Source organism: Peromyscus eremicus, chromosome 18 (assembly GCF_949786415.1).
Source record: "Peromyscus eremicus chromosome 18, PerEre_H2_v1, whole genome shotgun sequence".
In the NCBI taxonomy this organism is placed as follows: Eukaryota; Metazoa; Chordata; class Mammalia; order Rodentia; family Cricetidae; genus Peromyscus; species Peromyscus eremicus.
Genome location: NC_081434.1, coordinates 2,449,911 through 2,463,619, shown reverse-complemented (window position 1 = coordinate 2,463,619; position 13,709 = coordinate 2,449,911). Strand labels below are relative to the sequence as shown.

The 13,709-nt window shown below is 52.2% G+C and overlaps 2 protein-coding genes across 2 annotated transcripts; one reads left to right on the top strand and one right to left on the bottom strand.

The window, feature by feature from the left end:
* Positions 1-3,749: 3,749 nt before the first annotated feature.
* Positions 3,750-4,454, bottom strand: LOC131895335 (basic salivary proline-rich protein 2-like). The gene has a single exon (XM_059245777.1). It carries the CDS (start codon positions 4,452-4,454, stop codon positions 3,750-3,752), a length of 705 nt encoding a protein of 234 aa, XP_059101760.1.
* On the top strand, positions 4,042-10,608 carry Zbtb39 (zinc finger and BTB domain containing 39). The gene is made up of 2 exons (XM_059245537.1): positions 4,042-4,074; positions 5,901-10,608. The coding sequence occupies exon 2, from the start codon at positions 5,943-5,945 to the stop codon at positions 8,079-8,081; it is 2,139 nt and encodes a 712-aa protein (XP_059101520.1). The 5' UTR covers positions 4,042-4,074; positions 5,901-5,942; the 3' UTR covers positions 8,082-10,608.
* The last annotated feature ends 3,101 nt before the right edge of the window (positions 10,609-13,709 follow it).

Here is a 13,709-nt window from a genome sequence, read left to right as displayed (position 1 = left end):
CAATTTGAGAAAATGGGGTGATGAGGATGGTGAGTCAGAAACCATGTCTATGAGACCAGGAGTTTGGGTGTAAGGACGTCAAGGTAAAAAGGCACTGCACGGGGAAACAAGAGAAAGAGCCCCAGAAAACAGAAAGAGGCAGGATTTTCTCTGCAAAGAACCCAGCTGGCATGCCCTGCCACATCAAGCAGTGTGAGCTGAGCTGGATCCTGCCAAGGATTCCATCAGGCATGGCTACATCAGAGAGACCGTTAATGCTGTTGTAAAGTCAAACTAGATGCTGAACTCCTCTGGCCCAGAAGTCCCAGTACAAGCAGTTCAAAGAGAATACGTTCTGATTATCATAGTTTCACATACTGGGCCTTTAAGGCCCCTGTGTGGATGCTGTACCACAGGTTTTGCCTTCCTCTGAGTTAAAGGTTGGGCCTGAGAGATATCTCTATCACTTCTGCTTCACCCCCTCCTCACTGTCCAATTCTTCCACTGGTTTCAAGTTTTAGGAACCCAGGAGGGGTGTCAGCACAGATTTTTTTTTTTTTGAGACAGGCTTTCATGTAACCCTGGCTAGCTTTAAATTTGCTATGTAGCTGTAGCTGAGGATGACCTTGACCTTCTGATAATTTTGTATATACTGACAACATGACCGTTCCATGGTATGGTTAAAAGGGAAGGTATTTTTATTGTAGATACAAGAGAGAAATAGACATAGAGGAATCTGAAAGAGTCCAAAGTAGAGAAAGAAGTAGACTGAATGTGGCCATGGACTTGATCATGAGAGAAGCAGGAGCTGAGGGATCAGAGAGAAGAGGAAACACAGAGGGGTTATAAGGGAGATGAGTAGTGGGTAGGAGGGAAGTCTGTGAGTAGGGTGGGGGTTAGGGTAAGGGAGGAGGTGAGAAGGCCTAGCATGGACTGAAAAGTGTAGCAGGTATTTGTGATACTAGGGGAGCTTGAGGCCAGCCTGTGTTTTGGTATTGCCGATTGGCACCACAGAGTAGCCATATGTCTCTTCTGCCAGAGATAAGGGAAATGACTCTTTCAGTAGAGGGGAACCAGCTTTACAAGTTCCTGAGGAATGCTGCCTTATAACAGCCAGACACCCTCCAATAACCAGGTTGAGCCCATGTCTAGATATTTGGACTGCCTTTTGGAATTTTGGGAAATGGAATGTCCTTTGGACCTGACACCTTCTGTCTTTACCTGCTGAATTCTGGGATTACGAACGTACACCACTACACCCCAGGTTTCTGTGGCCCTAGGGATCAAAACCAGGGCCTCATACCTTCTAGGCAAGCATTCTTCCGACTGAGCAACGGCCTCAGTTCATGATATAATTCACACTCTCTTTCCCCCAACCATGTAAATTGCAAGCCAGCGACCCCCAACCCCAGCTCCACCAATTCGGAGTCTATCTATATGCCCTTTGCTCATACATGGGTCTGCTCTCTGTTTCTGTCGCTCTCTTGTCCTTGTTCACTCTCCATCCCCAATAAACCTCTGGCATGAGAGCTGGTGTGTGGTGTGGTGTGATGTCTGTGACATTCTTTGGCCCCCATCTGCCAAGGTACTCTTCCATTGCCAAACCCTAACAGTAATTCCTCCCTTACGTGGGCCAGTTTCTGGGTGGATAGCTGAGGCTCAGTTGCATCGTTTATTGCCCAGGACAGGGACTATGCACCTGACGCCACAGCTGTTTCCATTCCAACTCCCGTTCCATGTGCGCTGCTTTTTGGGATTGTAATATGTAATCTAGTCTGTCACTGTGGTGATGTCCTTGCACTCTTGTGGGAGACTCATTCATCAAGGAGGCTTGCCACTCCGTATCATGTAGATGAAGACAGCCACCCTGAGTCACTGCTCCACCATCGGAGGAACAGCCTTAGTGGTGTGCCTTTTTACCCACAGCAAGGTCAGTGCAAGTGAAGCAAGAAGACAGGCCATTGCATGCCCTCATTCACTGTGGGGTGGGAGTGTAAACTGGTGTGGCCATTATGGAAATCAGAGTATTTTTTTTTTTGTTTTTTTGTTTTGTTTTGTTTTGTTTTTTCCGAGGCAGGGTTTCTCCGTGTAGCTTTGGAACCTGTCCTGGAACTCACTCTGTAGCCCAGGCTGGCCTCGAACTCACAAAGATCTGCCTGGCTCTGTCTCCCAAGTGCTGGGATTAAAGGCGTGCGCCGCCACCGCCCCGCAGAGTGTTTCATAAAAAACTAAAAATAGAATTACCATACAACCCAGACATATCACTTCTGGGTCAAAGGATCTGCTATCCTACTACAGAGATATTTGCACGTGTTTATTGCTGCTGTATTCATAACACCAAGGGAACAGAACCAACCTAGATGCCCATCAACGGGCAGATAATGAAAATGTTGTATATGTATATTGTATAAATTATTAAGCAAGGTGACCCAGGCTCAGAAATACAAACATCACACATTCTCTCTTATATGAAGGTCCTTCTAATTTCTAATTTTTATGTATTTGTATTTGGGTGGGAGTGTGTTTAGAGGCAAGGGAACTAGAAAGGGTCTCACACAGGAGAGGACAAAAAAGGAGGCCTTAAGGGAGCTGGGTGGCAGGGTGGATAACAGAGCACATGTAATTTGAAAGTGGAAGAATCCTAGGGATGGAGGGGCTTCAGCAGGAACGAGGAACAGGGAGAAGGAGGACGAGAAGAGCTGGTGGCAGCGGGTCAAACTCTACAGAGCGAGATCCAGGAAAGGCGCAAAGCTGCACAGAGAAACCCTGTCTCGAAAAACCAAAAAAAAAAAAAAAAAAAAAAAAAAAGAAACAAACAAAACTAAATAGACATAAAAATGTCGTAAGGAAACCCATTCATTGCTTTGTAGCTAATTATAGAAGAGGAGGAAGAGGAGACCTTTCCCAGAAATCAGGGAGAGGGCGGGGCTTTAACACCCCCCCTCCCCCCCCCAGGTCAAGGGGCCCAGTCTTGTGATCTGAGTTAGTAATCGCAGCTGCTGACCGTTCAAAAGGGCAACGGCCTGGTCTTCGCCAGAGGACAGACCTGGCGAATAAAACCTATGTATTTGGAGCCTTTGACACACCACTTGGCTTTCCGTGGCATCTACCACTTGGTAGTGGGGATGGAAACACACCATTTACCAAACTAAAGAATTACTGAGTGACCAAACTAGCTTAGATCAGTTAACAACACCCGCGGTGTCCTCTCCTTCCCACGTACCCATCAAGAATGACCAAATCCTGCCGTGTGCCTGTTCTGGAGCTGGGCCTGGATGTCCACTCCCTCCGGGCAGGATGTAGGCAGGGGAGATGGTTTTGGTTTTATGTCTAGTCTTGAGCAGGAACATTTATTTGAAGACAGGGTTCAGGAGAAGGGAAGGCCAGGGATGGAGTTCTAGTCAGGGAGACCGACCAGTTTAGGAAGTGACCGAGGTTGCCAAGGTACAGGGAATCCTGTGACTCCATCTGGCCACCTAGGAGGACAGACGGTCAGTTTTGGACTATCAGAAGAGCTTCCCACGGACCTCACCTGAAATATCCCGTTCGTTCATCCGTTCACCCTCCCCACCGGCCCCACCGCCCCGCATCCCACACACTCACACCCCCCACACCCCAACACGGGCTTTAGAAAGCACCTGGGAAGTGTGACAAGCAAAACACGAAATAAGGGCTGTTGCAAAAACCACAGAGGGAAGACATAGATGAAACCACCCAAGCGCGCTAAGTTTTTGCAAAGCTGTTGGAAGCCAGGCTGGGACCCGGGCAAGCTAGCTTTTCACTGCCCGGGGGCTAAGCGTGGGCTCTTGGCTCCGCCTGGCCGTCGGGGGGCGCTGCCTCCTCCGGGACGGCGGGGGGCGCTGCGGGCCGTGCGGCGGGGGGCGCTGCCTCCTCCGGGACGGCGGGGGGCGCTGCGGGCCGGGCGGCGGGGGCGGCCCGGGCCGGCACGGCGAGCGGCTCGGCGGATGGAGAGTCTGGCCGCGGCCGGCGGCGCCGCCTCCTCGTCGGGCCGGGCACGGCGGGCCGGGGCCTTTGTGTGAAGGCGGCAGCGGCGGCGGCGGCGGCGGCGATGGTGCTCGGACCCCGCGGAGCCGGGTAAGCGCGGCCGGGTGAGGGCTGCCCCTGGCCGAGCCGGACTCCCGCTCGGCCTTTCTGTCGCCCTGGCTGGGCGCGCCCTGCCGGTGTCCCCAGCCGGCTCGCTCTCCCTCCCGGCCCCGGGCCGGGCCGCGGCTCTCGGGCCTCGGACTCGGCCGGCTCCCGCGGCGCCTGGCCTGGGGCTTCCCGGGGGCGGCCCGCGCTGCCTGGGGCGACAGAGGTGTCCCCTCCCCGCGGCGGCGCGCCCCAGCCCAGCCCTGCCCCTGCCTTCGCGGTTGCACGCAGGGCAGGGAGACCGCGGCGCCGCCGCCAGACCGTGGGGACGCACTCCTTTGCAAGTTCCAAAGCCACCGGGTACCCGGGCCCGCCCCACGATGCATGAGTGACCGCCGGGGCCGCGGGGGCCGCGGGGTTGGTACCCAGTAATACTCAGACTGAGTGCTGGGCCCCGGGGGGGAAAAAAAAAGTTGGGAATTGTTGGTAGGACCTGGCTGGTGCGACGGAGAAAGGGGATGTGTTTGCTGCTCAGGGCGAGTTGTGAGACGGGCAAGCATGTGACCCGCTAGCTGGCTGTTCTTCCGAGATGTGCGGGAGCCGAAAGGGGAAAAAGTATTAAAAGGAATCTTTCCTGTGCCATCGATGTCTTTCATGAGCATCCAGTTGTTGGTGTAAGGTCAGTAAGGAGAAACACAGCGTGCCTAAGTACTGTGAAACATCGCGGTTGTGTTCGCTTTGCTTTCTTTGGTTATGAGTTTAATGCATCCAGAGAATACAGTAACATTGAGAAAGCAGCGGCCGGAATGGGTCTGGGAAGGGCCAGAGATGGGTTGAGCTGGGTCTGGTGGCTCCTATCTATAATCTAGCATTTGGGAGGTGGAGGCAGGAGGATCCTGAGTTCAAGGCCATCCTTTAGTAACAGAGCAATTTCAAAGTCAGCCTGGGCTGCATAAGGCCCTGTCTCAAAAAAAAAAAAAAAAAAAAAAAGAGAAGTGTGAGTTTTATTTGGAGGTTTGAAAGGACAACATTGACAGACAGCTAAAAATGCAATCCTTACCCCTTCCTTGGTAGCTAAAGGAGCTGCGTGATGATGTTCAAGTCTGTGTGGCATTTGGCATTGTCAGGGAAGAGGATAGACTTCTAATGATCCAAGAAACTTTAGGAAGTTAATACAAAGACCCGACCCCGTTGTTTTGGTAGTACAGAGGACCGTGTTCAGTAGATCTTCCACCCGTTTGGAAGACTCCTAGCTTGACACTCACAGCCCACGCCCCTCCTTTTAAGACGCACAGCCTGGCTTCATAGCCCAGACTGTCCTAGAACTGCTGATTGATACTCCTGGCCCAGCTTTCCAAGTGCTAGAATTCTGTGTCTATGCTGTTGCACCTGGCCTCTTAGGTTTTAAAAAAGGATTTGTTTATTTTTGTTTTGTGTGTATGAGCGTTCCCCTACATGTATGTAAGTGTGCCGTGTGGTTCTATTGCCTGAAGAGGTCCCCTGGAACTAGAATTACGGACATGTGGGTGCCGGGCATGGAACCTGGGTCCTCCGCGTGAATGGCGAAGCTGTCTCTGAAATCCCAGCTTCTTAGGGTTTCAAGACCAAGCTAATGGATTTTTTTTCTCATCCCTTTGGGGTTTTCTCCTGATGGTTCTCTGTTGGGTATATGCAGGGAACGGACCATTCTCTTCCTCTTGTTCTCTGGGTTTCCTTGTCCGTTCACTCCTGCCCGGCCAGGGCACATACAGAACGGTGGGATTTTCTCCCGTACAGAGCTCTTTTCTTAGGGATCTTTGTCTACCTTTTTTTTTTTGTCTTCTTGTCCACAGATTGACCTTGCTGATAGAGGCAACTTCCTAGGAGCTGCTAAGATGGGCATGAGAATCAAGCTGCAAAGCAACAACCACCCCAACAACCTGCTGAAGGAACTCAACAAGTGTCGGCTGTCAGAGACCATGTGCGATGTCACGATTGTGGTGGGGAGCCGCTCCTTTCCCGCCCACAAGGCCGTGTTGGCCTGCGCAGCGGGTTACTTCCAGAACCTCTTCCTGAATACCGGGCTCGACGCCGCCCGGACCTATGTGGTGGACTTCATTACTCCTGCCAACTTTGAGAAGATTCTGAGCTTCGTCTACACCTCAGAGCTTTTCACAGACCTGATCAACGTTGGGGTCATCTATGAGGTCGCCGAGCGCCTGGGTATGGAAGACCTGCTTCAGGCCTGCCACTCTACGTTTCCCGACCTAGAGAGCACCGCAGTGGCTAAGTCCTTGACCAGCACCGGTGACAGCCAGTCTGCTGCTCTGAGATGTCCTTCAGTAGATCCCACCCACCCCCTGGGGGAGCTCCGGGGGAGTGGGGAACACTTTGGTCCTGAGAGAAACTATGTGTTGCCTACTGATGCTGGAGGGAGCTATAAAGAGGAAGAGAGGAGTGTGGCCAGTGACACTAGTCACAGCTTGCCCCTGCCACAACTGCCACCAAAGACGGAAGACCATGACACCCCTGTTCCGTTCACGTCTGTTCCTAGTATGGTGACCCAGCCAGTCCTAGGCACTGTCAGCACGGGCATCCAGACCGGCCCGAGTTCTTGCCCGCCATACAAAGTTCAGAGCAACGGAGACTTCAGTAAAAACAGTTTCTTCCCCTCCGACCATGCCGTAGACATTACAGCCGGGACCAATTCCTGTCTGAGCAACAGTGACCACTGCAAGGATCCGGGCTTCGGGCAGGTGGATGAGCTCCAGCTGGAGGACCTGGGGGACGATGATTTGCAGTTTGAGGACCCGGCTGAAGAGATGGGGACAGCTGAGGAGGTGATCGAGCTGAGCGATGACAGCGAGGACGACCTGACTTTTGGTGAGAGCGACAGCCGGGAGAACAAGGCCATGCCCTGCCAGGTGTGCAAGAAGGTTCTAGAGCCCAACATTCAGCTGATTCGGCAGCATGCTCGGGACCACGTGGACTTGCTCACGGGCAACTGCAAGGTCTGTGAGACCCACTTCCAGGACCGGAACTCCCGGGTGACCCATGTCCTGTCCCACATTGGTATCTTCCTGTTCTCCTGTGACATGTGTGAAACCAAGTTCTTTACCCAGTGGCAGTTAACCCTGCATCGACGGGATGGGATATTTGAGAACAACATCGTTGTCCACCCTAATGAGCCCCTCTCTGGGAAACTAGGTCTCTTTTCAGGGGCAGCCTCCCCCGAGTTGAAATGTGCCGCTTGTGGGAAAGCATTGGCCAAAGATTTCCATGTGGTCCGAGGCCACATCCTTGACCATCTGAACTTGAAGGGCCAGGCCTGCAGCGTCTGTGACCAGCGCCACCTCAACCTCTGCAGCCTCATGTGGCACACGCTCTCTCATCTGGGCATTTCGGTTTTCTCCTGTTCAGTCTGTGCCAGTAGCTTCGTGGACGGCCACCTTCTGGAGAAGCACATGGCTGTGCACCAAAGCCTGGAGGACACCCTGTTCCGCTGCCACCTGTGCAGCCAGAGCTTCAGGTCCGAGGCTGCCTACCGCTACCACGTCAGCCAGCACAAATGCAACAGTGGCCTCGATGCACGGCCTGGTTTGGGGCTGCAGCACCTAGCCCTCCAGAAGCGGAAGCTGCCGCCGGCGGCGGCGGAGGAGTTTTTGAGTGAGGAGCTAGCTTTGCAGGGCCAGCCCGGGAACAGCAAGTACAGCTGCAAGGTCTGTGGGAAAAGGTTTGCCCACACGAGTGAGTTCAACTACCACCGTCGGATCCACACGGGCGAGAAACCTTACCAGTGTAAGGTCTGCCACAAATTCTTCCGCGGTCGCTCGACCATCAAGTGCCACCTCAAGACGCACTCGGGGGCACTCATGTACCGCTGTACCGTCTGTGGCCACTACAGTTCCACCCTTAACCTTATGAGCAAACATGTCGGTGTGCACAAAGGCAGCCTTCCGCCTGACTTCACCATCGAGCAGACCTTCATGTACATTATCCATTCCAAAGAGACTGAAAAGAACCCGGACAGCTGACTGGGTCTCTGCGGAGCCAGAGGGAGCTCCCAGGTGGCAGCCGGGATCCTGCTTCTCTAAAGGCTGTTGGTCCTGGCCCAGCTGATGCTACAGTTTTGCCTTGCTAAGAATTCTATTCTGTATTGTGTTGAAAGAAGAAATAGCACATAAGCTGTTACTGTTTCTGAGAAGCAGCAGCCCTGTTACATTTACCTCCTTACCTGTTCTAGTCTTGATTCTTTTGAGGCTGGTCTTTAGGATCTAGTCAAGTGGCCCTGCAAACTAGGTCCCCTTGCCAGTTTCTCTAGTTTTAGTTTACTGATAGTTTTTATGCTGCTAAGAATCTGACCAACAGCCTCACTGGATAGAAGAGGTGGAGAGAGGTTTTCACTGTGGGTGTGACTGTCCGATTTTGGGGGACAACAGCTATGAGAAGGTTTGGGGATGTGGTCATTCAGAAGGGGCTGGCAGCAGGGTAGTTCATCTCGGGTCCTCCCTCCCTCCTCAGTGGGGACAAGGTGTCGGGAGCTGAGGGCGTTGCTTGCTCCACAGGTCAGATTGCCTGATTGGACAGTGAAAATCTTTTGGCAGCTAGATCCAAACTGAGGACCAAGCTTTCTGTTTAGGTTGGAAAGCTTTGGGTGTCCCATGGTGCCACAGATGGGGAGCCTGGATGGATGGAAGAAGATGCCCCTCTTTTTCCTTGTTTCCAAAGAAACATGATTTTTTAGAGTGCAACCCTGGATGTCAAGCCTTCTGTCACGAGCAGAGAGACAGGGCCAGTTCAGTGTCACCTGGCTGCCTCCTGGGCACGGAGGAGGCCCCTCTGACAGCAGCAGTCTTGCCTTAATTCACATCGAGTCCCCCCTCAGGGTGGTCTGACCTGCAGTGTAGATGAGAAGAGCCCTTTGTGATGAAAGGGACCCCAGTAACCGGTGGCATACCGCAGCACAGGGCGTGCGTTCTGGCTGTCCCACTGGGTAACTTGTTTACTTGGTGGAAGTGTGGGAGTTTGGCAGTTGATCCCCATGTCATTGTTTGGCCTCCAGGGGGCGCTCTTGGATGCTAGCTGGCTTAGGCCCTCGTGGCTGTTTGGCTCCTTTCTTAGTCTTTGAAGGGGCCCTGCCCAAAAGAGGCAGGAGGAGAGGACCCTTGATCTTGCATACTTATAAGATGGCACTTCAGTAGCTCACACTACCTCAGCCTGCTCAGGTGAGCTCTGAGAGTCCCTCGTTTGGGGCCCGGCCACTGACACCGCCCCGTGGGACTCAGCAGCACTCTGGGCTGTTTCATAAGCGAGTGGTTTTGATTAACTCACAAAGCCTTTTTAGACATTAAATGTTTATTTATTTTTTGTTTTGTTTTGTGTACATACTACCCAGCATCTCTTTTTGGTAAGTCTTTAGGAAAATTAGTTTCTCTCAAGCCAGGAACCATATTCTACCACTGGGTATGGCTGTGGATTTGGAGAACAGGGGTGTAACTGGGAGAGAATGTGCCAGGCCTTTGAAGCAGCACATTTTCGTTTCTCCAGGCGTAGTCTCTAGCAGAACAAGTCTAGATCAAGTAACACGGAGAAGGTTTTTTACCCTCCGGCTCGGGGAGCCTCCCGTCCATGTGCTAAGACAGGCAAACCAAAGCTGTGTCCTTGTCGGGCGGCTGCCCCTGTGCCCAGCCGTGGACTGAGAAAGCCTGTGAGTTAATAATGCTCAGGGCATTCTGGTGAACTCAAATGGTGACCCCTGAACCGTGGCCAGTCAAAGGCCGCCCTTCGCTGTCTAAACTTGTGACATTTTCATCCAGAAATCATTGCTGTGACTTTTAAGTTTCAGACTTCCCATTTTCTTATGCTGGGGATGTGTAACAAGCTACCATTATGTATCTGCTGAACTTTCCACATGTAGGAGACCCTCCCAAGACTGCTGGTGAAGAGTGAGTATGGGATGTCTGATTTGAGAGGCTGTACTTACCTGATCTCAGCCAGGTTGCTGAGAGTGGAGAAACCCTTTTCCTTAGCATATGGCATCACGGATGCTGGGTGGTCTGTGTACTTAACCTGAAACTGTGAAGTTTTCCCTTTTTGCCATAAACCAAAAAGCAGATCTTTGAAGTTTTGCCCTTTAAACACTAAAAGCCAAACTGTACCCTCTGATCCGGTCAGGTTAGTTGATCAGGGAGGTCCAATTGGTCCCAGTCAGACATGTAGCAAGCGGAATCAGAGGCTCATGCGGTTCCCTGTCCAAACCATGCCTCTAGGGGTCGCCCCTCATTCACACCTGTCTCCCCTTGTGTGTGAAGTTGTGTTTGCTTTTCCTGAAGCCAGTTCCTCCTTCTCTTGAGTTGATTTACTTGAAACAGTACACGGTAGTGAAGGGTACTCAAGGCTGCCTGGTGGACGGTGTCAGTTTTATTTTGCGTGTTTAGTTTTTAATACCCCTTTGGTTTCACTTTCTCTTCCCCTCTGGATTCCCACTTAGTACTATTCCTTGCTGTATTGCTGTAGAGTTCTCTCTGACCCTTGAATGTTCCAGCTTTGCCTGGCGCCCCCCCCCCCCCCCCCTTTGGGTCTGTACTCAGGACCAGCTGCACAGTTTCTGAACTCCCTTGTCCAGCAATCGTTAGGGCTGTCTAGTTGGCTCTTTGAAGAGCATTAAGCCAGACTAGGACACCCTAGCTTGTTTCCTAAGGGGAACTGTAGTGTTCGTTTGGCATGCTGGCATAAACAGCATGGACTGCTTGTGGCCAGAGGACAGGCTCTGTTCTTGCAGGAGGGTGACCCCTGGTGGCTCAGTGATGCCACACCCTGGCTGGAAGCTCTACCGAATGAACCCCAGTGTTTGGTTCTAAGTTTTACGATTCTTTGGAGTCCCCGCAGTTCATGATTCGTTGGGAAGAAAAGAGGTGGTGTTGGGGGTCAGGTAACCCTGAGAACCAGGAAGTAGGTAAGAATTACATTTTACTTTATTGTGACGTGTTCACAGCCCCTTGTCTACAGGGCAGACCTGTACACTTCAGTACTTTCTACCCAGGCAGGATTTTGCTACTGATTGTCTTCCTTTCTGGCTTCCTGCTGTGCCCTTTCCACCAGACCCTAGACTACTCAACTTTGAAAGTTAATTTAACCTTTCTAGACGGACACTGAGTTTGTTGGCATGGGAGTGGGCCCTGTGACGTGGTCTCTGCCTATTCGGGAGTACCTCCATGTCCTCTCCCCCAGATCTGCACCAGGTGAGTCAGGAAGAGGGTGCACAGCATTCGCTTCAACGTTACATAGATAGATCATCATCAAGGTCAGGACAGAGACGACACTTGTCATGATGATGTCTTGACCCTTCCTTCCCTGTGAGTCCCCGCCCTCTCCACCTGGAGTAGCTCAAGTCTCTTACAAAGCAGAGAAGCCGTTGCTGTCTAACTCCATTAAATTAAGTACTGACCTCCTAATATTTAAGTGTTTACTATCTGCTGTAAAGTTTTGTATATTTTGTAAACCTTTTTCCCCAAATAGTAGACGTCTAAAATCGTACATCTGATTCTTTTATATTCCATTGTTCAGCACAAAGTGTGTTTTTTATTTAGAATAAAAAAGAAAAAAAGAAAGGGATTTGAAGTGGGAGTTCTTTTTCCATGTGCACGCACATTCGCTCAGTCCTGGAGTTCAGACATCTGGCTCTGGCCGGCCTCAGGAGCTCGCACCAGCCCGGCAGATGCCAGGATTCTTTCAGGCAACAAGTTGTGTTTTCCTGCAGCTGGAATTTCCCAGGACTGGCTTGTTGACTGTTTTTTAGTGGGAATTGAAGTCAAGGACTCAGTGAGTGAATCAGGGAAACATCCCTGAGGTGACCTCTCAGCTTGGAGAGAACAGTGGGCCTCTGCAGAGGACTCAGCCCAGTCAGAAAGCATGGCCTTGTGGTCCCGAAGCCTGAGGCCTGGCCAGCCATCTGTGCTTGGTAAAGGTCTGCTAAGCAGAACAGCCTTGTAGTCAGTATAGCTAGCTAGCTTCTGCTCATCCCTTCCCCGGTGGGACGGCCCCCAGGAGATCGATTCAGTGACACCTGGTCTCAGGGAGGTGGCTTCTGAGGTTCTTTAGGGTGAAGTACCAGAGCTCACACCAGTGGCACAGGCACCAGGACTTAACCTGCATTGTAAGTGGGGACAAGTGAAGAAGGTCTTCTTAATGCAATTTCTGCATTACTGGTTAAATTTTTACTGTGCCTTAAACAGCCACTAAGACTTCTGGGTCAAAAAGGCTTGAGCTCTGCCACTGAGTAGCAGTCTATAACTTAAGACCCTTTTAGCTTTGGAACCAGTGAGCAGAGTCAACACAGTTTCCCTCAGCACACTTGACAGCGTGTGCACCGTTGGAACGTGTGAGGAATTTGGTAAGAAAGGGTGAGGCTCCCGAAGGCAATCATGGTTAACGGGAGGGTCTCTGGAGCTTGCCGGCCGGCCAGGCCAGCCAGTGACGAACTCGCGGTTCAGTGAGAGACCCTGCCTCAGAAAAGAAGTTGGAGAGCAACTGAGGACATCTGGTGCTGACCTTGGTGTGCACATACATGCACACACATGAACGTGTGTTCACGCACACACACGCACACACACACACACACCCCATTGCAGGTACACTGAGGTGAGCAGAACCAGAGAGAGAGAGAGTGAGGAGATCAGAGGAAATTATGGGGGCACCCATTACCAGAGCAGACTGGGTGGTCGCATATGTAAGTCCATCAGTCTGCAGATGGTATCCAGAGGCCAAGGACACAAGGCAGAAGCTGGAGTTTAAATCTTTTACGTCAGAGTTCTTCATGTCCTCCACCCTCGTGTCCCAGGTGTGGTGAAGGAGCCTTTGCCAGAGGCTCACTTGTTAACAAGAGGACATCTTGTCCATAGTGTTAATAGACAAGGTGCCGGACAGGGAAACTATGAAAAGACTTGGCTAGAGAGAACTTACTCTGGAGTTCTGGAAATGGGGAAGTCAGTCTTTGGCCTTCCCTCTCCCTGCAGGGGACCAAGTCAGAGGCACAGAGTGAATGCCCCCTGATACTTTGCCGTGATCTGGGAGACGGGGTGGGGGAGGGGTCACTGGTGGCTTTGCGCCTCCTGAGGTCATCTGTGAGGAGGCCTCTGCTTTGGGGGAGGAGGAGCAGGATGGGTGGGGGAGGGGAGGGTACACAGGGAAATGGAGCCACATTTCCGGGATGACTGGGTGGAGGGGCTGTCCTGCTGAGCCAGCACAGGGTGCCTGCCTGAGACCCAGCTCTCCAGGCTGTAATCCCCACCCCCTCCACTTATCACACTTGATGATGCACGCCTCTGCAGGAGCGTCCTGCAGAAGCCTGGGCCCTTGGCCTCTGGCCTCCTGTCCCCACAACTTGCATAGTGAGCTGGACGATCAACAGCCACGCAGACACAAAAGCCAAGTTTCGCAAGGTTCCTGTGGGGCGCTTTCCGGCCTGGGTGATTTATGAGACAGGGGCATCTCGTTCCCTCTGCAGAACATCCCTTAGCTTCCCTGCCTTCCCAAGCCCGGCTGGAAGTGCACAGTTCTCAGAGATTCCCAGTACAAGCGTCTCTACATATTTATTTATTTCACACCCCTCCCCGCCCCCCCGCCCCAACTGTATGGCTCCCTTAGCGAAGAGGACCCAAACA

Coding starts and splice junctions, on each gene's coding strand:
- LOC131895335 (XM_059245777.1), bottom strand. CDS start 4,454: ATGCATCGTGGGGCGGGCCCGGGTACCCGGTGGCTTTGGAACTTGCAA.
- Zbtb39 (XM_059245537.1), top strand. CDS start 5,943: ATGGGCATGAGAATCAAGCTGCAAAGCAACAACCACCCCAACAACCTG.